The 23327-nt window shown below is 39.4% G+C and overlaps 3 protein-coding genes across 3 annotated transcripts; 2 read left to right on the top strand and 1 right to left on the bottom strand.

Moving 5' to 3' along the window:
• Positions 1 to 1424: 1424 nt before the first annotated feature.
• LOC128875603 (mucin-12-like) lies at positions 1425 to 6672 on the bottom strand. The gene is made up of 6 exons (XM_054121310.1): positions 6138 to 6672; positions 5395 to 5552; positions 5063 to 5294; positions 3959 to 4977; positions 3558 to 3859; positions 1425 to 3484 (listed from the first exon to the last, which is right to left on the bottom strand). The coding sequence occupies exons 1-6, from the start codon at positions 6199 to 6201 to the stop codon at positions 3412 to 3414; spliced, it is 1848 nt and encodes a 615-aa protein (XP_053977285.1). The 5' UTR covers positions 6202 to 6672; the 3' UTR covers positions 1425 to 3411.
• A 912-nt stretch (positions 6673 to 7584) lies between these two features.
• On the top strand, positions 7585 to 12503 carry LOC128875155 (caldesmon-like). The gene is made up of 4 exons (XM_054120528.1): positions 7585 to 7746; positions 7891 to 8102; positions 8366 to 8563; positions 8716 to 12503. Exons 1-4 carry the CDS (start codon positions 7585 to 7587, stop codon positions 10781 to 10783), a joined length of 2640 nt encoding a protein of 879 aa, XP_053976503.1. The 3' UTR covers positions 10784 to 12503.
• A 2893-nt stretch (positions 12504 to 15396) lies between these two features.
• Positions 15397 to 21236, top strand: LOC128875605 (very-long-chain 3-oxoacyl-CoA reductase-like). Its single transcript, XM_054121312.1, has 4 exons — positions 15397 to 15661; positions 17472 to 17847; positions 19272 to 19615; positions 20398 to 21236. Exons 2-4 carry the CDS (start codon positions 17473 to 17475, stop codon positions 20645 to 20647), a joined length of 969 nt encoding a protein of 322 aa, XP_053977287.1. The 5' UTR covers positions 15397 to 15661; position 17472; the 3' UTR covers positions 20648 to 21236.
• Positions 21237 to 23327: the final 2091 nt, after the last annotated feature.

The following is a 23327-nucleotide window of genomic DNA, read 5'->3' as shown; positions in this document are numbered from 1 at the left end:
TTTGTAGTAATTGCTTGTAAATAATAATAGTACGCGTAGTCAAATGAGTCGGCTGAGAATTGAAATCGATAAATTTTTATTTATAGACTCGTCATAAATTTTGTTTAATGATGCGTTCTCGCCAAACTCTGTTATAAACAAAATGTTTATAGTTGGAAAAATGGCATTTTCGGATTCATGTTCGTATGACCTTTTTGCATCCTTGTGATGAGTAGAATACACTCTTGAAGCCTGATGACATTTCTGTGAAATACCCTATATACATACATACCTATACATATACAGGGAAACCAATTTTAATCTGTAAATGAATTTACCTTGGAAAGTTAAATCGAAAATAAATTAAAATTCGAGACGAATTATTTTGAGAGGAATATAATCAGTTTTATAAACAGAAATTTATAAGTAGTGTTGTTTGAAGTATGCTGTGGTCATTAAAATTTTGTTTAGTAAAGTTATGTTCTCTGACTTTTTAACGCGATGATAAATATACTTTATTTCTCAATTTCTTAATAGAATTATACAACATGCAGTCTGATTGACCTAATAAATTCCATAAACGAAGACTTATATAAATGATCTTCAACTGTTCCCCTACTTAAACAGATCAGTTTCTTTGTATGTATATTGTTTCGTATCATCAACGATTGTAACGCAATAAATTCAGTACATATTAAGTGATTTACCCTGTATACATACCCACATTAAAAAGAATCACACAATGATTAATTTTAGAATATTTTTCAGCTCTGTTCTTTAGAAGTGATAATAATGACTAAAATAATTAAAAATATGAAGTTGATTGTATAAAATCACAAACAGTTTTGTTATGTCGAACCTGTTTAACATATAATGTAACCTTAAACTTGACCAATAAATGCAATATATTTACGTGTTACACGATAATGCAGATTCACTGTGTAGTAAGTCCATGGTGTTTGTAATTGTGGTTCACAATTCTTGCTATGATAAACATATCACATTAATGACCTGTTGATCATGTACTTGATTATGTATTAATGAAATACTTGTTCAGCCAACTTAAATCACACTAACTGAAAACAATTGAATCATCAAGGAATCTTATGTATATACAAAATCAATAGAAATATCGAGTATAATGTCCAGAGCATTTTGAGGCATATGAAAAATAAGTTTAAAGTAATATACAATCTTTACAAGAAGAAATAAATACCTATACTTTTACAAATACTTGAGTAAGGTAACTATAGTTTACAGGCAATTATACTTCCATTGCAATGTACTAGGCAACCCATAAACGTTTCTTATTTTATAATTTTATATCAGGTGGAGAACTCTTGAAAGGATGTAACCAAAATTTATACTGTGATTAGTGTAAATAAGATAATCGGTATGTATGAAAGCAGTAACATTTGTCATAATGACATCAAAATGGGGACCAATTTGGTAATCACAATTTAGTATATTATTAACAATTACACGTTCTAGCGCTTATTAACCGCTACAATGTTTGTCATGGCAGCCAAGAAAGACAATTTTGTGTGTCGTGTAAAAATTTAAATAAATGCAATTAAAAACGTAATCGTATTTCTCGTATTCTTTGTTAGCACGTAAGTTTCACTCGATCCACAAATGGGGACATTTCGGTGCTGTTGAGTAGTCAGTCGAATTCTTAGTTTCTATCGATAACCAGACATTGAAATTATTGAACGTTACGCGCTGTAAGAAATCATCGTATTTTCATGTTTGATACATTTTAAAATTCGCTAATTATCAATCGCAGATAATTAGAGTTCCATTCACTGTGCTTCTATATTGTATAATAAAAGTATGTATTATTACAACAAGCAGTTCCAAACGAATGTAATTTTTCTTAATACTGTACGGAATACAATTGTATAGACATAAAAATTGTTATTTTTATATCAGGTTAAAATCAGTCAGTGAAAATTTTCGCGATATATCATGCGATCAAACCGTTTATAATAGAATACGGATGACTACATTCACTTCTTTTTTTTTTTCATAAAAAATTCAAGAAAAAATACATCACGAAAGGAGTATTTCACACAGAAAGTGAAAGGTATAATTTTCCTGAGTATTAATTTATGTTTAAAGACGATATATGTGTTTGTGCGTACATGCACTCGCAGATTCCGTACACACATATACACACACACATGAATATAATGGAAACGAATAATTTTGCCAGAGGTAAGAAACATGTGTGTATACAACACGCACAAGGCTGATTCACACTATTCGAACCAACGGAGTTATTTAAACAGGTGGATCACAAAGATATTGTTACTACACAGCGTATCGAGGTCTGCATTATAAACACAAAGTTAAAAATAACAAAATTGATAACATAACTTGATAGCAATAAAAAATGGTCATTTCTCGGTTGTTTAACATGACCTTACGATTTTCACTGATATGTATTTTCAAAAGACTTTAGAATGCACGCATCTCACTATTTGGATGTGACAGTAAAAATACAGTCTTAAGTTTTTTATAAGAAAAAATTAGAATAGGATGGAAAATTGCGAATAACATTGTTAATTCATTTAAAACGTTATACCATAAAATATTATGGTAAATATTACTTAATAAAGTACAGGAGAAGTATTCAATGGTATACAAAAATTAAATGTCATTTAAGTACTAAAATTGTTGTAAATGTAATGACATGATGAATTATTAAGTCAGCACTGATTTATGTGCAAAGTTTCACTTCGTATATTATATTCAATCTTTCACTATCGACGATAATATGTACGAGCTAATAGAATGTTAATGTACTAGTTGTGTGTAATAGTACGTATAGTGTGAACCAATCTGCTCTTTACACGTTATTGTATTATCCAGTTGCTATAAATGTATGCGTATTTTTCATGACCACAAGAATAATGAAGTTTAATATTCGACTCCAATGGAGATAAAGCGATAAAAATTGAGTTTTCATTCTTCTCGATTAATTTGTAACAAATGATATGCACCAAACATAGTTTAAAAAAATCCTAGAGATGCTATGAAGCTATTTTGTTTTTCAGCATTCGTTAATTCGAACCTAATAGAATTTGTAAGTCGTGATGCTACAATAGGTATATCTAAAATTTGCTCCCACAGTATAATAACGTGTAAAGAACTGTGAAAGCAAAAATGTGACTCGTCTTCATCGTAGATCGTGGACTGTCCGAATACATGAATTACATGAACAGTTTAGATTTGACAGTGAACGAGATAGGAAACATATTTCAGTGATACCGAAATTCTATCAATAACAATATGACATTGTTGCCCGCAACGCAATAAAACGTGAACATCGTCCATCTACCGTAATATTGAATTTTGTCAATGGTAATGCATCATAGATCATCTTAATAGCTATATGATGTGTGAGAATTATACGTTATATTCTCGCGATTAATTTTCGTCCGACGATTCTGTTGAACTTTGTGGCATGGTGTTAAACCAATTTTCTCGAACTCCGGTACTCCTAAACATAAGTTGTTACGTTGTAAAGCGATGCGATAATAAAAATAAAAAGCACGATCTAGTTTTGCAATTACCTTGTTCGTTGACGAGTACTTATGGGCAGTGTAAGCGAAGTTCTGTAATACTGAGGTGTAGTACTGGAAGCTGTTTCGTCCGGTCTTCTATGTAACGTCATAGTTTCATGTGGAGAAGTAACTAATTCATCCTCGTTATCCAGATAGTAACGAGAACCTGTCGCGCTTTTGCAATTTTCGCATTCGCTCCTATAATCATCGGTATCATCGTGAAGAGTAGGAAGAGCTTGCATACTGCAAGTGCAAGCTACCGATTCGAAACTTCCTTCTTCGTTAATTTCATTTGCTATGTTTAACGACGGCTGAAACATATAAAAATTATGTAACGCATATTTCAAAGATTGCGTATACGCGTCACAGGTACTACGTATATGTATTTGTATATAAGTCTCATTCCGTACCTTAAAATCATTGGATTTTTCCGATTTATGATCTAACTTCTGCCTTTCCATTTGTTGTAATCCCGACGAAGAAGAAGCTGTGGAAGGTTGTATTTGTACATCTTCGTAAAATGTATTTGAATTTGTATCCTCCCTTGTATTTTCTTGATTGATTAAAGCGTTTTGCTGTACAGAATGTTGCAAATTTGGCGAGGCAACATTGGTTGGCGAGGGTCGTAGAAATTCATTCTTGGAGCAATCGCTTATAATATCTCGTAGTCTCGTACCAGTACGAGTAGTCAATGTCCTAGGAATTGTTCGGTGGGCAGTCACACTAGAATTGGACAAGGTCGCGGATATTGTAAACGCTCCAGATTGACGAGGGAGAGTGGTATGCGTTTGATAATTTTTTGGAATAGCGGATTGTAAATTAGACACAGGTTGCACAGTTACATCCGGATGCTGGCTAGCAAAGTTTGGGATTCCAATTGGAGTAGGTAAATTCTCGTAAGTACTTGTCCCCATAGTAAAACTCGTAGTAGAAGTTCCTACGCTAACGCCTGGAGATAGCGCTTCGTTTTGATTCGACTGACGATAACTAGCATATATATTTGGATTTGAAATTGGTCTACTCGGCGTCGACATTAAGCCGCTCGAATCTGCTATCCCACTGTCGCATATCAGCGTCGATGGATTTCCATTTATCCCACTTTGCGTGCTTCCTACTAGCGATACGCTAGTACGACTATTGGCACTTGTCAGATAGCTGTTTGGAAAATTTAGTTGAGGAAGCGCTTGAGGGTTCATCGATAGAAGAGCTTGCTCAGCTCTAGCTGCTGCCACGGCTTCCTCATAAGGTGGCGGAGCCTCCCCACGTGGAAAGTAGTTGCTGGGTGGTTTCCACAATGGATAACTAGCTCCGCATGGAATGTCATCCATAGGAACACCGTGCGACAATCCATCTCGTTCTAAGTATCCCATACTACCTAAATTTCTTTGGTCCTCTGCCAACTGTCTGTTCTGTCTTCCTGCCACGCAAACTATTACAAGAAAATCAACATTTTTGTTGTAAGGTCATAAGAAACAAACAAATGTTAATAAAGTACTTTGTGAAAGATAAAATACCTCGTATCTTTCTTTGGCGCAAGCGATGTATTAAGAAAAACAATAGACTCAATGACAACACAGCTGTCACAAAACTAGCGACGGATCGTAGTCCTATGTCATAATTTGCAGTAGCATCGGTTGTATTGCTGCCAATCCCATCGATTTTGTCGTTTGACAGAGACGAAAGTGTATCGTCCAAGCAAATATACTCGCAACAGACATCGCCGCGACGGGAAGATTTACAATCTTCCTATTGAGTGCAAAATGAATGTTCAATTGCATGCCTCGTATCATTGGAAAAGAATAATGCAATGCCTTAAGCAACGCAACTACATTAGGATTTAGTATACCTCTGCAAACTTGCAAACGAATGCTTTGCACCATTTTGGATTGCCATTATCGCAAACACACAATGTACAAGGTTCTGGACCAGGAATGTAATATGAACCACTTTCGTAAGATCGTCCTTGTTGATCTTTGCAGGTAACGCCGCTTTCCGCACGAATAACTGGAAAAGATCCGAAGAGAACCTTTGGAAAATTTGTTTAACGTAGCTCTTTCATCTATCTTTTATCTCGTTTATTGTTATACGTGATCGTTTAACCGGTTACTAACTCGTGTTTGGAAGTTACAATCCGTACAGCGATTCGTACATAACGGCTGGTAAAACGCGGCGCGCGCATATCGTATCAAGCGAGCGAGCAGGTGAGCGGCAACAATACATGCGTCATATGCACGTTACGTCAATCAGTCCGTCCAACTAGCGAGTTTTCGTTAAAAATTGTCGCTCGATACGAACGTATCAAAAAATGAAACCGTAGATGGTATTATACGAGCGTGCAACGCGCGACAATTTCAATCGATGCACAACGCAAGCTGCGTATTTCGAAACGACGAAGAATGGTTTCGCTGATTCAACGAATTTTAGGCGCGTAGTTTTAAAGGAATGCCAAGAGCGAATCGAACGTACGATGCGAAACGCCAGGATTGGCGGACAGGACGAAGAGATCGAGCAAGGAACGAGGGACGAGGACTAGCAAAGAAAAATAGAAAAGACGAGGACGATAGCAAAGACAACACGAGCTTGACTCACCGTTAAAAAATAGAATAAACGCGGAAACTGCATAACCGAGAAGGTTACTGCCGCTGTATCTCATTCTGCGTTCGTTATCTCATCATAATCGTGACCCCTCGGCGCGGTGCAGCAACAAAGCGAAAGAAAGGCTATCGTTGGACGTTTCAAACGGGGTTCCGTTCCGTCGACTCGTCGTTGCGTCTCGACATTTTTCACGACACAATGCCAGCCAGCACCTCGCACTAATACACCTGTATCACGGGCCGCTTATGCAGGAGCAACAGTTATTTTCGCACACCTGCATATCTTAGAAACTCTTCTTTTACTCCCAAGTGTCCTCGCACAGTATGCGTCCTCTCAAATAGGCACACCAACTTTCACCTACTTGCACCTACTTGCACCGACTCCCGACACCCGACACCCGGAATGATCGATTAGTAAACGGAGCAGCTATCGGTGTCGAGCACCGATACCGGACGTACCGCCATCTTCGAACACCTTTGCCAACCTGCCGCTGGAGCAATCGACTCCATCGGTCGGTAACTTCTTCTCAAAAAGGTCGAGCAATAGTTGAGCTCTTAGGTTGAGCTCTTAGGACAAATATCAAAGAAATTAATAAGACATTTATGTGCAGCATTATATGCAAGAGAACGAACATTTTATATAGTAACATTCTTTTTAAAAACGACAAAATTAATGTCACTTTTTATTATCAAACCAATGATTTGGATTACACGTCTGTATAAAAATTGCAGCTTCCAGGGGCAAAACCCGCCAGACTTGCCTGGCAACGAATGAGTACAAATACTTAACATATATTAGGTCGTCCTAAAAGTTCGTGACATTTATACTTCTATTTCTTAAATTAATATGTTAAACATACTCTTAAGTGTCAGAAGAAAAGATAATCTGTCTCATTTCGCAATAGTTTCTCACCTCTCTCATATAGTCATTATACCGTTACTAGAACATTTCTGTGGTTTTTTATTAAATTTCGACACAGTCTTCGGCACGAACTTATGGGACGACCTAATACAATACTCCTTTTCCAATATTTTCGTATCCCTTTCGCGCGATCCACTACGTCAAAAACGTAGATACGTTCGCGTATCTACCTTTTGCTGATTTCACGCTGTTCTCAACTGCCACGAAAAAACAGAACAGAATCAAAACAGATTCTTCTAACCTACTACCCGCACCGGGATCACAATTCACAATTTCGAGCAAAATGTAAAGAAAATTTTCAAGTAACCCTGGCCCCATCATCCGCTCTATCCTAAAAAGAATAAAAAAAAAACAAAAAAAAAAATTAAGGAAATTTCAGCGAGGAAAGATGAAAAACGGAGAAAGATAATCGGCAACATTTTGTGCGATCGTTGAAAGGAATTTTGAAAGTACTATTATAAGTACTACACAAGACGGAATCGAAACAGCTTGAAGTAGTTGGTATTCGAAGAATACCGTCATGGAGAAGAACGACGATGCTCCCGAAGACGTTAAACGAGCTACGTCTGTCGAACGTGAAATAAAGAAGGGGGAAAAGGATGACACCTTCGAAGGATACCCACGCGTACAAGAAAAGAAGAAAAGATGGGAACACTGCGACAAGCCCTCGAAGAAATCAAAGGCACACTGAAGATATATAATCCTTTCAGTATTTCTACTCCATTTCGCCTTGCTTTTTTATTTTCTGTTCCCATTTCAGCGATAATAGACGTTGAAAATGTGCCAAGGGTAGAAAAGTCTTCGAGTTAATTGATTGATCTATCAGGAATGTACATGGTCTTGTAATGAATGTTTTCAGCGACATAAGGCAAAGTCGGACGGCGACTGCTGCGAAACGCGAAGGGAAAAGAAGAAGAGGGGACCGAAATTCGCTAAGATTTCGGTGTTTGGGGAACCGTGTACATTCCCGAAGAAAGACATCATTCCTAGACACTGTTTGACGAAGTCAGATTACCTCGATATATTGGCGACGCCAAGGTGACGTTCTAATTGGCTCTTGAATATTTATATTACATAGCATACAGTGCTCCCGTTAGATCGCTTAGGATCGAGTTACGATAAAATAGAGAGGTACGAGGATCGATTACCTCTCCTCGACTCGATCAACTTTCCGTATAAGCATTATTTAATAAGTAATAAATTGTCACCGCTCCTGTCGATAATTCTACATTTTGTTTTCGAATAATCCTTCTACATTACAAATACATCAAGTAACTATAGCTCTAAATGTTCTTTCACAGTCGTAAATGCCCCCCGGACTGTCACAAGCAGACCGTGCTCAGGAGATTGAGGCCTGTATCGCCCCGAATCAAGGAATTAGCTCTACCAACCAGACATCGAATGCTCATAACTTTACAACAAGGCGCGGCGATATTGCCACCGGCACTTTTGGACAATCTAGTTAAAACTTTGGAGGACGAAACTTGCTTAACTCCAGAGTAACGTATCGATCTTATCGCTCGTAGTTTGTTAATCGCTTCGAAATCTAGTTCTATCATAGAAATAACTCTAAAGGAGGGCGAAAACGCAATAAACATTGCAAATACAACAAATTTTCTTTTTCAATCATTTCCGTGTAACCTTGTTTCAGGCAAGCAGCGGTCGTCCAGCGGAAAAAGAAAGCCTCGAAGAAGAAGAAGAAGGAGAAGAAGGATCAATCGCGGCTCAAAGAACCAAGCAAACCAAAGAAACAAAGCAGCGTAGGGCCGGCAACCGCGGGATCGTTGGACAAAGACGCGGTATTGTGCCAGTACCTGATAGCTGAGCATTTCGTGAAGAGCATTCTGAAGAGCAAGTGTCCGATTCCCAAGTCAGAGTTCAACGACGTTGCGGAAGTGATAGTCGGACGTCTGACCGACGTTCTCGAGTACACTCCGCAGATAGAGGACCGGAAATCGCAACAGTTGCGTTTCTTGGCTGACGTGGTAGCCTGCTGGATGTCGGGAGTGATGTCTGAGGTCGCGGAACTTCAGAAGGAAAAGCTCGAGGAACGATGCAAGAAGAAGAAGGTGGAGATGGAGATGGAAGAGGAAGAGGAAGACGAGGACGAGTACGACGATAAGGACGAGGATCGAAGAAAAGATTACGATTGGTTGGAGGATGAAGACGAGGGGGAAAAGGATGAAATGGTCAAGATGAGGGACGTTACCGGCGACGATGTCGGTGAACCACGAAGAGAGGAACCTGCGGGGATAGTCGAGTCTGAGGCGTTGATAGACGAGGAAGTGGAAGAAGAAGAAAGGGATAAGGATGTCGCCCTCGAAACAGAGCCCGTGGAAACAGTGGAAGCGGAAGCAGAGACCGAACCAGAAAAGCAAGACGTGGGATTGGAGACACCAATGGTTGAAGCTGCAGAGGTGGGAACTGATGCAGAGGCACAAGAGAAAGCGAGAGCAGAAGCTGAAGCTAAAGCTGAAGCAGAAGCTAAAGCTGAAGCAGAAGCGAAAGCAAAAGCGGAAGCAGAAGCAGAAGCTAAAGCACAAGAGGAAGCTAAAGCAGAAGCTGAAGCTAAAGCACAAGAGGAAGCGAAAGCGGAAGCAGAAGCTAAAGCACAAGAGGACGCTAAAGCAGAAGAGGAAGCGAAAGCTAAAGCAGAAGCTGAAGCTCAAGCAGATGCAGAAGCTAAAGCACAAGAGGAAGCTAAAGCAGAAGAGGAAGCGAAAGCTAAAGCAGAAGCTGAAGCTCAAGCAGAAGCTGAAGCTAAAGAACAAGAGGAAGCTAAAGCACAAGACGAAACGAAAGCTGAAGCAGAAGCTAAGGCAGAAGAGGAAGCAAAAGCTAAAGCAGAAGCTGAAGCAAAAGCTGAAGCAGAAGCAGAAGCAGAAGCAAAAGCAAAAGCAAAAGCAGAAGCAGAAGCAGAGGCAGCAGCAAAGGCGGACTCAGCAGTCGAAGAACCAATCGATGCCTTACCCGATCAAGCCAAAGAAAGAGAAGAAAAAGCACCTGTCGAGGAGGCAAAGGAAACCGTTCCTCCCGAGTTAGTAACAGAAACGAAACCAAAAGAAGATCTACCCAAAGACAAGGTCCCTGTCGAAGACTTCGAGGATCTATTCAAAAGCGATCTTCCGTTTATTACGTTCGGCAAGATTATCGACACCGTTTATCAAATGATCGAGAACACTCCCGAGAACATGGGAGAAGATCCAATAACAAATGGAATACACCGCGTGATCTACGAAAAATTGACCAACATCGTCATGTTGGAGGATCCAAACCTCTTGACGGAGGAGCTGAAGGACATCGTGGACGTGGTGTGCGGGAAAATCGCTAATTGGCTGAGATCTCTTCTGAGCAAATCGCAGATCGAGTTCATGGAGAAGTACATGCCAGTGGTGGAGTCGAAGGAAATCAGAGATTGGACGAAATGGCTGGAGAGCATCAGCGACGCGGCTATAGGTTGGAATATATGGATACGCGGAGTGATTGAAAAGATCGTCGAGATGAAAGGAACGGAGATCACACGAGGCGAGTGGAAGGACTGGACAAAGTCCGTCGACACCGGGGCTCTGCTTTGGAGGAGATTCCATTTGCAAACTGTGCATCAAGCGCATCGTAACGTCGTAATGATGCTTGGTCGACACGTCGTCAAAACAGGGACGAAAGGAAAAACTCCGACTACGTCGGAACAGGTGATCAACACTACAGAACTGCAAGCATAAGATTCAACCATTAAAACGAAGGATAGTTGAAGGATAGTTGCACTTCGTACACTCGAGTTGTACATACATCGAGCCTGAGGTTTCTTTCGTATAAATAATACTGTGTAATAGATGCACAATATTTGATGTTTTGTAATCCATTACTCATTCATTTTGTTCTGTCATCTTTCACCATATCTCTGAAAGAAGCGTAACATTACATTTCTATCATTTATATTTATTGTTATCGTTCGAAGTTTATTTTTACATTATTTTTTAAACTGACAACGAGCCTTTTACCACGAAGAGAATTTACGAACGATAAGAGTAAATAAAAATCAAATGAAATACTATCTGGAGAGTATGACGAGCGAGGCAGAATATCCCAGTGAACAACCAAAGAAATTATTTGCAAGTCGCGAAAGATTTTTTTAAGACAAATTAATATTTTACTGTACATTTAATGTCTTACGCTGCAAAAATAGTGTCGGTCGTCGGTGACGCGAGACGGTGTGCTACATTAGAAATTATGATGTATTCAAACATTAATACACGTGAATTTTTTATAATAATATTCCACCACTTCTAGGGAAGCGAAACACTTTAAAATGTCGTACTACATGGATAACATGTATATTTCCTTAACTGCTACATCTAAATTGCTGCTTATGAATAATTTAAATTTGATTTCGAATATTGCCTTAACAAGATGTACTGTCTCTTTCGAAGGCAGGGACGATTAAGGATTAATTTCAGAGGCTGACTTTCTCTTCTTTCTCTTAATTTTATTATTAACCTGCGAATCGCAAACGATATTTCCATTTTCCGAGGAGAACCTTAGATCATAGCTGTTCAAAAGCCAAACAGCAAATAACGATTGCAGCTGAGAAAACTATGTATGTAAAAACGAAACGAACCGCGTTTATTCTAATGATACACGCGTGAACGCGTTTTTCAAATATTTGCATGAACAATTATGCTTTAAACATTCATCACGGAATATGCTACATTTTTTGTCACGATCGGCACGTATGTAGAGTCGCTATAGGAGGCGTATGTTATTTTCATCCTCGATAGTGATTACTAGACTGTGAATGTTTATGCAAATTCATATTTTCACAGCTACAGAAATTGAAATTTAAACGAAAGTATTTTATTTTCTAAACGGTATCACACGCACATTACCCAATAATTCATGTTTCATATATTTTGTTTATCTTCTCAAGGATTTCCTCGTATTTTCACCTGTCATAAATTCACAAACATTCCCAGTCTAGCGTTTATGTTCAATTGCATGTACGTACATGTATGTGTTTAGTTGTAATATACTTCGCTACGAAATATTAGACTATTGTAGTTTCTCAGAGATCGAAGACTTTTTTTTATGATTGAATGATCTCAATTTGCTGAAGAATGCGAGTTCTTCGATCACAGATTTTATCCCACTTTCGTACAAAGTGTTACGTTCTCGTAACCTCCATCCGTCCACGCAATTTTTTTCCAAGTCAACTAGCTGCCAACGAATTCGTATTTGAAGACCAACTATCGGCTGCGAATAATTCTTACCACTTCATTGCTTGACTCCCTCACCGCGAGACCGCCTCGTCCCACTACCAAGTCGCAAAATTATAAATACTGATGCAAATTGAAAAAAAATCTTTTTTTCACTCGTTGTTACGCCTGTCCTTGTTCTATGCTTCCTTTTAACGCGCCAAGAGTTCGTACGTCGTTCATAGTTCAATTGTAATCATTCAGGTAAGCACAATTTGCTCGTTAATCACGAATTATCGCGCACAAATACCGAACAACCAGTATAACCATAACATTGGAATCGTATCTATACCGTTCTTAATCTCACAAATACTGATTTAAGTGCAAATGGTTTCGAATGAGGAGATACAAATTCTGAGGTGTACTAGTGGAGTTAAAAAAATATATACGATAAATTTGTCTCGAGGGAACGTCTGCAATGAATTCAAAACCACATTTTCTGATTACGAAAGAAGACTTGTCTTCTCGTAATACTTGATAAGATATTTGTATTTAAACTTGACGAACAAGTATTGATGCTAAGCGTCGAGTTAAATGTCGAACAAGTGCCTATCCATCTAAACTATATTTACCGCAGTAGGACTCGACAAAATTTCAGGTGTCTATTAAAATTTGAGATTTTTATCGTAGATTCTCATCGCTATAATTTCAAATTGAGGACTCAAGAGAGGATCGAGCCACCTCGAACGTTATTCGCGACAAGAAGGTCTTGATTGGTCTTAAAGCTTCCGGTTGGTCTTGAAGTTTTGATAGGATTTAAAGTTTCGGTAGAACGCGAAGTTTTGATCAGATTTGAAGTCTCGATTGATCTTCGGTGTCTTGGTCGTTCTCGAAGACTCGATGACTCTTGAAACTTCGGACAAGTTTCGAACATATTGCATAAATAAATAGATGAATTTATGGGTTCACGAAAGATTTCCTTGATATTCCAAAAATGCATTTTAACTAAGTTACGCGTTTTCGAAACAAACAACGAATTAAATATTTAAAAGACTTCCGAGTAATTTACGGATTGGCGAGTAGGCCAACTGTTTATTAAATTATAAATTTCTTGTAACGAATACGCAGAGATCGTTTCACTTGACTAGTCATACTCGACGTGGCATATCTTTTTGTCATGCAACAATACACTTGTCCTCCCATGCATGAAAACAGTTACGAACGCAAATAGAACGATTCTCCACGAAGAACTAGAACGAAAACGTTCATCTAAATAAGCGTTCGTTTAAAGAAAAAGTTGTTCGGAAAATTCGTTGGATGCGCGTAACTTTGATTAAGAATTAACATGACAAATCTCGTTACGTGCCGTATCTCGTAGTTTGCGTTGGCATAAGGCATCGTAATAAAGCGATGATTAATCTGCAGTTGAAGTATCGAATACGTAAAAGCTAGTTTACTTTAACTCGCGAGGCGTCAAATATGGAAAATACCCGACAAAGCGATCATGATAATTTATTCGTCGAGCAGGTACACTTATGTGCTGCACGGACTGCTTACGTTGTGCAATATTGACAGTAGGTATCACGCGGGAAGCTTCGAAACGATTAAGCATGCAAGTGGAGGACGCGCGCGTTAAAAACGCATAAACAGCAAAAACAAAAACTTTCCGGAAAAAATAAATTCTACGTGAGGAGGCAAAGAATTGAATCACGTAATCAGAAGCACTATCGATATTGGCATATTCGCTGAATGGCACGTCGAGCGATTTCAAGAAGATTTTATTTTTATATCGCGCAGAAGTTCTCTTTTCGTAATTAAAGAATATCGAAGCAGAGGTGTTTTTAATCTTGAAATATAAAAATGATGAATATCAGTTGTCTGTATCTCAGATGTATCTCTGAATACAAGGTTTTCCGATATTCATGTTTCTCTTGATTACGACTAGACGTCACTAGTATAAAACGAGAGACACTGCGAGAGGCTTAATCACTTTTTTAGTTAAAGAGCGAGTTTCATTTATAAAGGCGCGTCGTCGCGTGACTTAACTGCGACACTTAATTCATTTGATTTATTTGATGCTTGCTTTGCAATTTGCCAACGTGATTTGTTACCATCGTGATAATAATCAAATTGTACGAGTGACGAGCGTTTATAGAAAATGTCTGGAGCCTTCTTAAAAGAAAAGTTTATGAATCTCCAAGCACCACATTGTCGCGATTGAAAACAAAAATTACAGATATTTGGGAAGATGATGGAGATGTAAAGCATATGATCAAACGATGTATATAGAGCACTTTGGAAAGGATAAAAGCTGTCATTAAAGCAAAGGATGGAAATACAAGATATTAACAATATTATGTACAGTAGTAGCGTATTACGTTACGTAGTTAATAAATTATATCAGTACAATTTCAACAACCCTTTAAATTTTGGAAAGGATAAAAGCTGTCATTAAAGCAAAGGATGGAAATACAAGATATTAACAATATTATGTACAGTAGTAGCGTATTACGTTACTTAGTTAATAAATTATATCAGTACAATTTCAACAACCCTTTAAATTTTACGGAAAGCACGAAAAATGCTTAAAATTTACAGTGGTCCTAATTCGTTGGCCAGGGACTGTATCTTTCAACTGCATAAGGACAAAGTTTTAGTTCCATAACCATCTTCGCGAGTAAACCTGCCACCGAAAGTGTTAAAGCGTCGTTTGTACAAACGCAATTTCGTACGAACGAGCCTAAGATATTCGTGGAAGAGTTGGAGCAATCGAGGCCGATCAGAGAGAAACGCGAAGCCTGCAGTCCACTTTTTCGAAGCGGCACCGGTTACACGTGAATCGTAAAGTGTGTCAAAGAAAAAGTCCACCGTTCCCCACTCCGGCCGAAAGAAAGGTAGAAGCGTCGACTTTCTTCTTCGGGGATAGCTTAGCCCTGACATTGCCCGCGCCCGCAGCCGCGTTCAACGCACCACGTTCGCGATCGCGTGAATCCTCATCCGCATCCTCGACAGAGGTCTGCGACCGCGCAAACTCCGGCACGGTTGTCGGCATCGACCCGGCTACTTCGGCATCGTCTTCCTCGCTCGTGTCAGCTTCGAGCTTCCCGTCTCGTTTCGCCCGACTCTCGCTGCTTTCTCTTTCCCCGCGTATTTCGCGTCGTTCGCCCACGGATAACTCGTCCGAACGTTTCACTTTTCTCCCTCGGCTGCCGAAATTCGACGGGGGACGGTACTCGTTCGCGTGCGACCGCCGCCGCGTGTGCATCGACTCTTCCTTTTCGCTACGCATCCTCGCCGAGCTTTTCATGAGTGCAATCGTCCCGCGGATACGCCAGCGGGTCTATTTCGCCGAGGATAAGCACGTGAGACCGAGGGACGAAACCCACACCTCCCCAGAATCGAGCACAGGTGAGCCAACGCGTCGAGAATATCGGGCCGCGCGCGAGTACGTTAACCCTTTCGCAGCGACTTTTGTTTCGCCATTAACAGAGCTTCCGGTAAGTGTAGAAACTTAGGTAACGAAGATTGTGTAGAAGGATTATTTTGAAAAAAAAAAGGATGGCGAAAGGTTGTAGAAAGTGTTGGTCGATACATTTGTGGTTGATATGGTAAACGTATCGTGATAATTTCTTACGAAAACGATATAGTACTTATGGGGTTGGCCTCGTGTAAAAGACACGGAAAGATTGTAAACTACGGTCAGTCCTATAAGTATTCCTCTGTATTTGTTGAAGGAATTTGTTTAATTTAAATCAGGGCTTCTTGAACTTTTTTCAAGAAGCCTCATTTATGATCGTGACTTTTAATCGCAACCCATAAAGTATAAAATAAAGATATGTAAATATTTTGTGATGATTTATTGATCAGGTAACGATACATATGAGTACGAAAAAATATAGTTGTAGAATTTGGTTGAAAACATACAAGAAGAGTCGTAAAATTGTATTTATTATAGTTACAAAAATTATATACCTTATTTTTCATCAAAACTGCATTTTTTGCAATAACATAAAGAAGAGAGAATATCGAAGAGAATATTACAAATTTAACATTGAAGTCTCGCGACCCTAAGATTCCACTAAGCGACCCCATTTGGGGTCGCGACCCACGAATGCTTCATGTCTCTAAATAAATTTCTAATTGCAAATATATAAATGTGCGAAGCCTGTCGTTTAAATTAAACAAATTTCTTCAACAGAGGGTACGGATACGTATCGACCGTACATAGGGGCTGTTTGAAGACACAATTAGGGGAACGTACGTGTTCCAGCGGCTGCGAATGGGTTAACTCGACCCTACGATAGATCTGTTTCGATGGTTCGTAACCTCTCGAAGGGATTACTTCAGCGTAAAACGCGTATCTTATCTTTGTATTACGCGAGGCAATTTGAATACGACTCCGACAGCGCTGACACGCGGTAACACTCTCTTCGATGTCACGAATAATTCTCGTCGAAGTCGCGAAATTTAACCGACTCGGTGAACAGGAATTTTGTCGCGTGATAAATACGAAAGTTTATATTATGAACGTAAATATTTCACGAGTTGGCTGTCTGCTTCTTTCGTGCTAATCTATTTCAGCGAAGTCTATCCGATGCACGGTGCGAGTAAACGTGGTACCATCTCCCATTTTTCAGTAAAGGACGGAAGTCTCTTAATTAAAATTTTCTGCGATAATCTTTGAGTAGCATTAACGTCAATATCGATAGGCTCGTAGTTCAACTACATGGTCAATCTTTGCGTTAAATTGTTGCGCTGTTGTATTACGAAATTATGAAATTACTCCGGAGCTTTAAATCGAATCATTACGTTATAAAATCGCAACGCATCGCCTTGTTACGTTTCATTCAATAGTAATTTACTTTATCCAAGCAATTTGGTCCACCCGTTGACACGGACACGAAACGATAATTTGGCCTCGAAGAATTAGTTTTTTTATGCCTGTACACGCTTCTGTATTTACGCGTACCAGCGTAACAAAGTGGAGTATCGTGACCCCGAGTAAAGTAGCGAGCAATGACTAGCTATATTCGATTGGCTTATCGGCGTGTTGGCGAACTGCGGGGAGAAACGAGGCAAAGTAGGAAGCGACGTGGGAACCACGCGTTCGGTCAGCGTACGAGCGTGAACGAATTAGAAGACTCTGATAAGAGCGCGCGGCTAGTCGAGCGAGTCGATCGTTTTAGACGCGATCGCTGAGTCTTTCGTATCGTTTCAGGATGACGTTCACGTGCTGGGAAGTCTTATCCCTGGCTGTGTTGGTAGTGGTTGGGCTGAGGGTCCTACTGAAACTTAGCCTTTTGGTATGGAAGAAGCTGATCGCGCCCAATTTCGGTTTCGGAATCGATCTGACCAAGCAGGGCAAGTGGGCAGTGATCACCGGTTCCACAAGTGGAATCGGGAAAGCCTATGCCGAGCAACTCGCGGCGAAGGGTCTGGACATCGTCCTGGTCTCTAGATCCCTGTCGGCACTCGAGGATGTCGCGGCGGAGATCAAGCAACGATACGGCGTCGAAGTTCGTATCGTGGAGGCAGATTTGATGGAGGGACAGCCTGTCTTCGCGAAGATCGCTAAAGCCACCGAGGAACTCGAGGTACGCTGCCATTTATGATAATAACGATGACGAGTTATAATTAGAGATGGACAAAGTTCAATTTTTTGGGGGCCATGGGTTAGCTCTACGAGCATTCGTATCATCTATGTGTGTTGAAGAAATTAGTCTAAATTAAACGATAGCTATATATTGTTTTATTGTAGTGTATATATTTATAATGAAGTATTTACTTGGAAATATTAGAGCTAAAATATTAGAGCTGAAATATTAGAGCTGAAATATTATTCAATTTAGAGCTTCAACAGACATAGAGAGTACGAATAATTATAGGGCTGGCTGTATGTAAGAATGGCGAAAAAGATTGTAATTGTTAATTAACTTTTGACGAGCGTATATTCTATTGTTAAAAAACGTTCTAACGTTCTATTCAAAGAACACGTTTTATGATTGGTACAAAGTTCAAGGTTACTCAGGGTCAATGATCAATTAAGATCGAATAGTGCAACACTAACGACAGAATTTTAAGATATCTTGATACTTTCAATTAGAATTCCATACTCTGTCAAATTCTGTCATAAAAACTGATTATTCCGGATATCGATATTGAAGAGAAAGATATCGAGCTAATCTAAGAAATTATTTATCGCGCCAATATGATACTTCGTATCTACTCGTTACACGTTACTCGAACAAACTGATGTTGCGAACTACACTAGTTGTGCACTTTTTCTAACTCGAGGGTACAAACAAGTGGCATATGCAGATCTCGTAACCTACATTTGTTTTAGAAATGCTCTCGGGAATTTCTTACGCGAATCGATCATTGTTTTTGAAATACCGCTCGGAGATCAATTATTTCAGTCAGTTATTTCTACTATTCGTTTCGATTAATTGTAATTACATCTCGTTGATCCTTTGGCGACTGCGGGCGCCTATAGTCGCTTAAAAGTTTTGCGACACGTCTCGTGAAAAACTCCACGTTAATATTAAATTCGTAATATTTATACTAACTCGGTTCAAAGATATAAATAATATTGTTTCGATGCAGTGAAATTCAGTGTTTCGATTATTAACCGACTTCGAAAGGGAGTAGGTTACTCGATTCGACGTGCATATATATTTTTGTCTATGAAATATATTTTCACAAAAATGCATCCCTACCCGAAAGTTCGCCGTCAAAGGGTTAACCCTTTGCAGTCGAGAGGTGACTCTCAGTCATCGTTAAGTTTAATTTCTTTGGAACTCGAAACGTCACTAAAATGATTGTCGGTGCGGTAAAGGTGACCTGATTGTCAAATCTCGACAGCTTAGCATTCGTGGCAATAGAATGCTAAGAAAGCATCTCGAGTTACTGATACTAAAAAAAGGTAGATACTAAAAAAGGGCCTCGAGTGCAAAGGGTTAGTAACAAGAAATCTTCCGTGAACCTAGCGTTAAATCATCTAATCCATAATTTTCTGCAGGTCGCAGTGTTAATCAACAATGCCGGGGCGAGTAGCGAGCATCCTGATTTATTCACGAACAACACCGAGGAGAGTATAGAGAAAATCGTAAAGTTGAACGTGTCGGCTACGACGGGAGTCGCGAGAGCAGTACTTCCGAAAATGTTCGAGCGCAGGAAAGGAGTGCTCATAAACATAAGTTCGGCGTTGGCAGTGATACCGAGCCCTTACTTGACAGCTTACGCGGCGAGTAAAGAGTACGTGGTAAAATTCAGTTACGATTTGGCCGCAGAAGCTGCCCGCAACGGAATCACCGTTCAATGCGTGATACCTGGCCCAGTGGCAACGAAGATGTCAAAGATCAAGTAAGCGACCCGATTGAATTTCAATCGGTCCACTTCCGTTCGTTTTGCATATCTTACGCTGCTCGCTGACGAGGACTTATGGATATTAACACCTGCGTCATCTAACCACGAGTGACTCGCATAATCCGCGGGGGATCGTGTTACCGAATCGTGGTTGACGTTCGTAGTTTGCTGTATCGTGTATTCAATTAGATCCATTTCCTGTCCTGGCGCGAAAGACGTAGCTCAATTAGACAAGACAAGACGTAGCTCAATTAAGGGGTTGTCGAGGAATTTTTATTTCACCTAACCAACGATTGAGGAGTGTCAATGTTTTCATACATAATAGTAGACATCGACTAACAAACACAATTTTTATTGTTTACTTTTAATCATTTTTTTTTTATCGACGATACTTGTCCTCTTTTTCCAACGAAAGCAAGGAATGAAACGGATTATCAAAGTATGGATTCGTAGCCAACTATTGAATTATAATTATAATTATTCGTGAAGCACGGTGATGAGAAAATTCAAACGTCTAGCATGTTGCTGTTTTCGATAGGAAGCGTTTGGTTTTAGTTGACGTGGCTACAACAATAACAGAAATGACCAAAACTAAACAATAAAATTCGTTTTCGTTAGTCTAACACGTCTACTATTACGCGTTACATCGAATAAAAATTCTTTTCTCTCTTCGCACGCACGATAATAGCCTCTTATGCTAAATTTTGATTAGAGTAGGTTTACGCGAATCATTCCGTACACTTCGTCAAGCAACTCGTCTAACTACAGCCTACTTTCAGAAAAGCAACATGGATGGCCCCGTCCCCGGAAAAGTTCGTGGAAGCGTCGTTGAAGACCGTCGGCATCGAATGGTTAACGACTGGATACCTGCCTCACTTCTTGTTCACCGCTTTTATACAAACATTGCATTGCGTGTGCGAAAAGGGCGCGATATGGTTGATCTCGAAGCAAATGTGCAACATAAGGGCCCGCGCTTTGAAGAAAAAGAACCAAGCGAGTTCCAGCGAAAAGGCACCGCTCTCGAACTGATCGTTGAGTTTCTCGTACTTTTATTTGAAATTCTCCATTTTCATCTTTTCCTGCTTCCCTCGCTGGATCGATTCGCGAACATTGACATTCTTTTACCGGGCAGAGACCAGCACTATTTCTATCTAGATAAAAGCTTCGATTGATCGCAATTTTATTCGTTAGATGGAATCATCTTTCGAATCGAACGAAGACGCGATTAACCCGACAACTATCCAATTAGGATAAGCGTTGCTAATAAATCACTATGCGGTGTTTTTATTGTTCCCTATGAATTTTGTTCATCTTTGCCAGGTTTTTAGCGCGTTGATCGTCAGGTGCGAGGCAACGAAGATCTAGGAGAAAGGAAGATCAGCCTGCAGCGCATAGTACATCGCTGTAGGTCAGAGGTTTTAGCCTAAGTTCTGCCAAGCGATAGTTACTCGACATTGTTCACATTCTATTCACCATAGCAACAAACACCAGTTCTGCTCAACGATTACTTTTTACATTGTTTGTTATATTTGTATATTGTTACGTTTATACGCGTCTATGTTATATTTATATTGGTAAGTGTTATACAGAGAAATAAAAAGTGCGAGTCTTTTCTCGATCGTTTCCTTGTGTTTCTAACCTTTTAACTATTTCCATATTCACAAAACACGTGCAGTTAAACGAAAGAAAAGATGATAAAATCATAATTAGAAGAAGCGAAATAAGCCGTAAATAATCTAACAATACTAACAAAAATGTGAATTTCAAATGTCGAATCACTCGAGACTCCAGAAGGCTGAAATAATCGTTATCTATAGTTTTAACAGAGAATATACAGACAACATTCGCGTTGGCTCGTACCAGCGTGCGCATATTTGTCTGCTAATTTTCATATTCATATGAGAATCATGTCAATACGATGCAATTCAAAGAACACGTATGATTAGGATAGTAGAAGTGTAATTATCTACTTCGCGAAGTTTTCTCTGGAATGAAACGTTTGTTAAATGAATAGTTAATGCAAGGACGCGAATAGAAAACACACGAGGGAAATAAGTTCTTAAGAAATTCATCATGCAATTTTGACAAGGCACCTCGGGATCTTATCGGTCAGTTTTAGGCAAAAACAACATGGCGCTTGATTTTCACCTACCCTGCTCGGCCCATTTCGCCCCGTGCTACTTTCCTATTCCCACGATTAAAGAAAACTATGAAAGGAGGAATTTTTCCTTGATGTGCAGGGAATGAAAGAAAATCGCTGGAGGCTACGTACAATCTTCCCTTTGAAGAGCTCCGGAACTGTTTCCGACAGCGGGAAGAATGTTAAGACAATACTAGCATGAAGAGTATCTACCTCGAAAGTGTCTGAAATACGAAATTCTAAACTTGTATAAAACTTGTATAAACTTCGAAAAATTGTCTTGATTATTCTACTTTCCAAACTTCGAAGAGTTGTTTCGGTGATTTAAAAATTTGAGGAAAGCGCTAGGGTAGTTCTAACGTTGAAAATATTTTTAGTTCCACGTACAGTGATTCATTATTTAAAGATTAATTAAAGAACTGACGTTACTCGTTGTCAGAACATTTGTTGAGCCTTCCAGTATCGACAGAAACTACGTTTACCGACTTCGATGACTGATCGTCATTCTTAGTCACTGTTCCAAAGTGTAGAGCGCGCTCTAACCTATTAATTTATCACGTGGTCGGTACTTCAGTTTGTGCAGCCGATAATAGCTGATTATTCCTAAGTATCTGTATCTCGCGAATGCATAAACTTGAAGCGAACGACGAACCTATTCTATGATTTCTATGCTTTGTTTCGCCAATCTACAAAGTAATATATTTCTGAATTTGTAAACGTTACCGACTTTGGTGTTACGGTTGACAGAGTCACCGACCTTAAACGAGTACGGTCGGTAATTCTTAGTCTTCTTGATACCATTCAACAGATATCTACCTTACTCTCTGTCGATAGTTTATCGACAAGGTCTCGTTATAATTAACTAGCACCGCAGTTGGTCACTGTTCGATACTACAATCGATTCAAACAAAAGATTCTGTCAAGACTACTATAATTCAGAAATTCCTACAAAAATCCCGAAGATTTTGGGACACAATTGATTTCCAACAAGAGAACCATTAAAATTATACGCTACGAGCAACGAAGCGTGGTTTGAATTTGTAAGATCCGCGATAAGGAGTCGACGAAACGTCTTATCGAGAGTGCAAGCCTAACTACAAGTTCGCCAGATAGCAAACACGATTCGATATGCCAGCGCGCAACGCGAACAATCATTAATTATTCGACAGTGTAGTTACGAGTCTGGTCCCCGGTCGACTGCAATTAGCCCGGGGGTCTTAATTATAAATTAAAACTACCCGACGACTCGCGGCATCAAAATGTTAATTCATGCGATCGTTCACGGTGCCGTGAGCCAGGCAAAAGGGCGAAATTTGGCTCTCAGTTTCCGGTTCGCTAATGTTATTCTCCTTGTTTCCTCTTTGACATTCGACAGATGCTTTTTAGATTATTGTTCATCGCCAGTCCATCGCGTTGTGTTTAACAGAATTAATTCCTTCGCCTGATACTAATTATAACAACAATCTGAAATTTCGAGATGCAATCAAAATTGATATCTCCGAATCGATTAAACATTCATAAAGCATACAGTAACATGCAGTATTTGCTTAAATATTAATAACAATTCAA

The sequence above is a fragment of the Hylaeus volcanicus genome, chromosome 4, assembly GCF_026283585.1.
Source record: "Hylaeus volcanicus isolate JK05 chromosome 4, UHH_iyHylVolc1.0_haploid, whole genome shotgun sequence".
Classification (NCBI taxonomy): domain Eukaryota; kingdom Metazoa; phylum Arthropoda; class Insecta; order Hymenoptera; family Colletidae; genus Hylaeus; species Hylaeus volcanicus.
The sequence above is the reverse complement of the archived record's forward strand: the minus strand, read 5'-3'. Positions and strand labels throughout refer to the sequence as shown.

What these genes read in the sequence shown, in the direction of transcription:
- LOC128875603 (XM_054121310.1), bottom strand. Translation starts at nt 6,201, where the DNA reads ATGAGATACAGCGGCAGTAACCTTCTCGGTTATGCAGTTTCCGCGTTT. An exon ending in TCGTTTGCAAGTTTGCAGAG is followed by an intron (nt 5,295 to 5,394) that starts GTATACTAAATC and finishes TGCACTCAATAG; the next exon opens with GAAGATTGTAAATCTTCCCG. An exon ending in AGTACTCGTCAACGAACAAG is followed by an intron (nt 3,485 to 3,557) that starts GTAATTGCAAAA and finishes ACTTATGTTTAG; the next exon opens with GAGTACCGGAGTTCGAGAAA.
- LOC128875155 (XM_054120528.1), top strand. Translation starts at nt 7,585, where the DNA reads ATGGAGAAGAACGACGATGCTCCCGAAGACGTTAAACGAGCTACGTCT. An exon ending in GATATATTGGCGACGCCAAG is followed by an intron (nt 8,103 to 8,365) that starts GTGACGTTCTAA and finishes GTTCTTTCACAG; the next exon opens with TCGTAAATGCCCCCCGGACT. An exon ending in GAAACTTGCTTAACTCCAGA is followed by an intron (nt 8,564 to 8,715) that starts GTAACGTATCGA and finishes ACCTTGTTTCAG; the next exon opens with GCAAGCAGCGGTCGTCCAGC.
- LOC128875605 (XM_054121312.1), top strand. Translation starts at nt 17,473, where the DNA reads ATGACGTTCACGTGCTGGGAAGTCTTATCCCTGGCTGTGTTGGTAGTG. An exon ending in AAGCCACCGAGGAACTCGAG is followed by an intron (nt 17,848 to 19,271) that starts GTACGCTGCCAT and finishes AATTTTCTGCAG; the next exon opens with GTCGCAGTGTTAATCAACAA. An exon ending in ACGAAGATGTCAAAGATCAA is followed by an intron (nt 19,616 to 20,397) that starts GTAAGCGACCCG and finishes GCCTACTTTCAG; the next exon opens with AAAAGCAACATGGATGGCCC.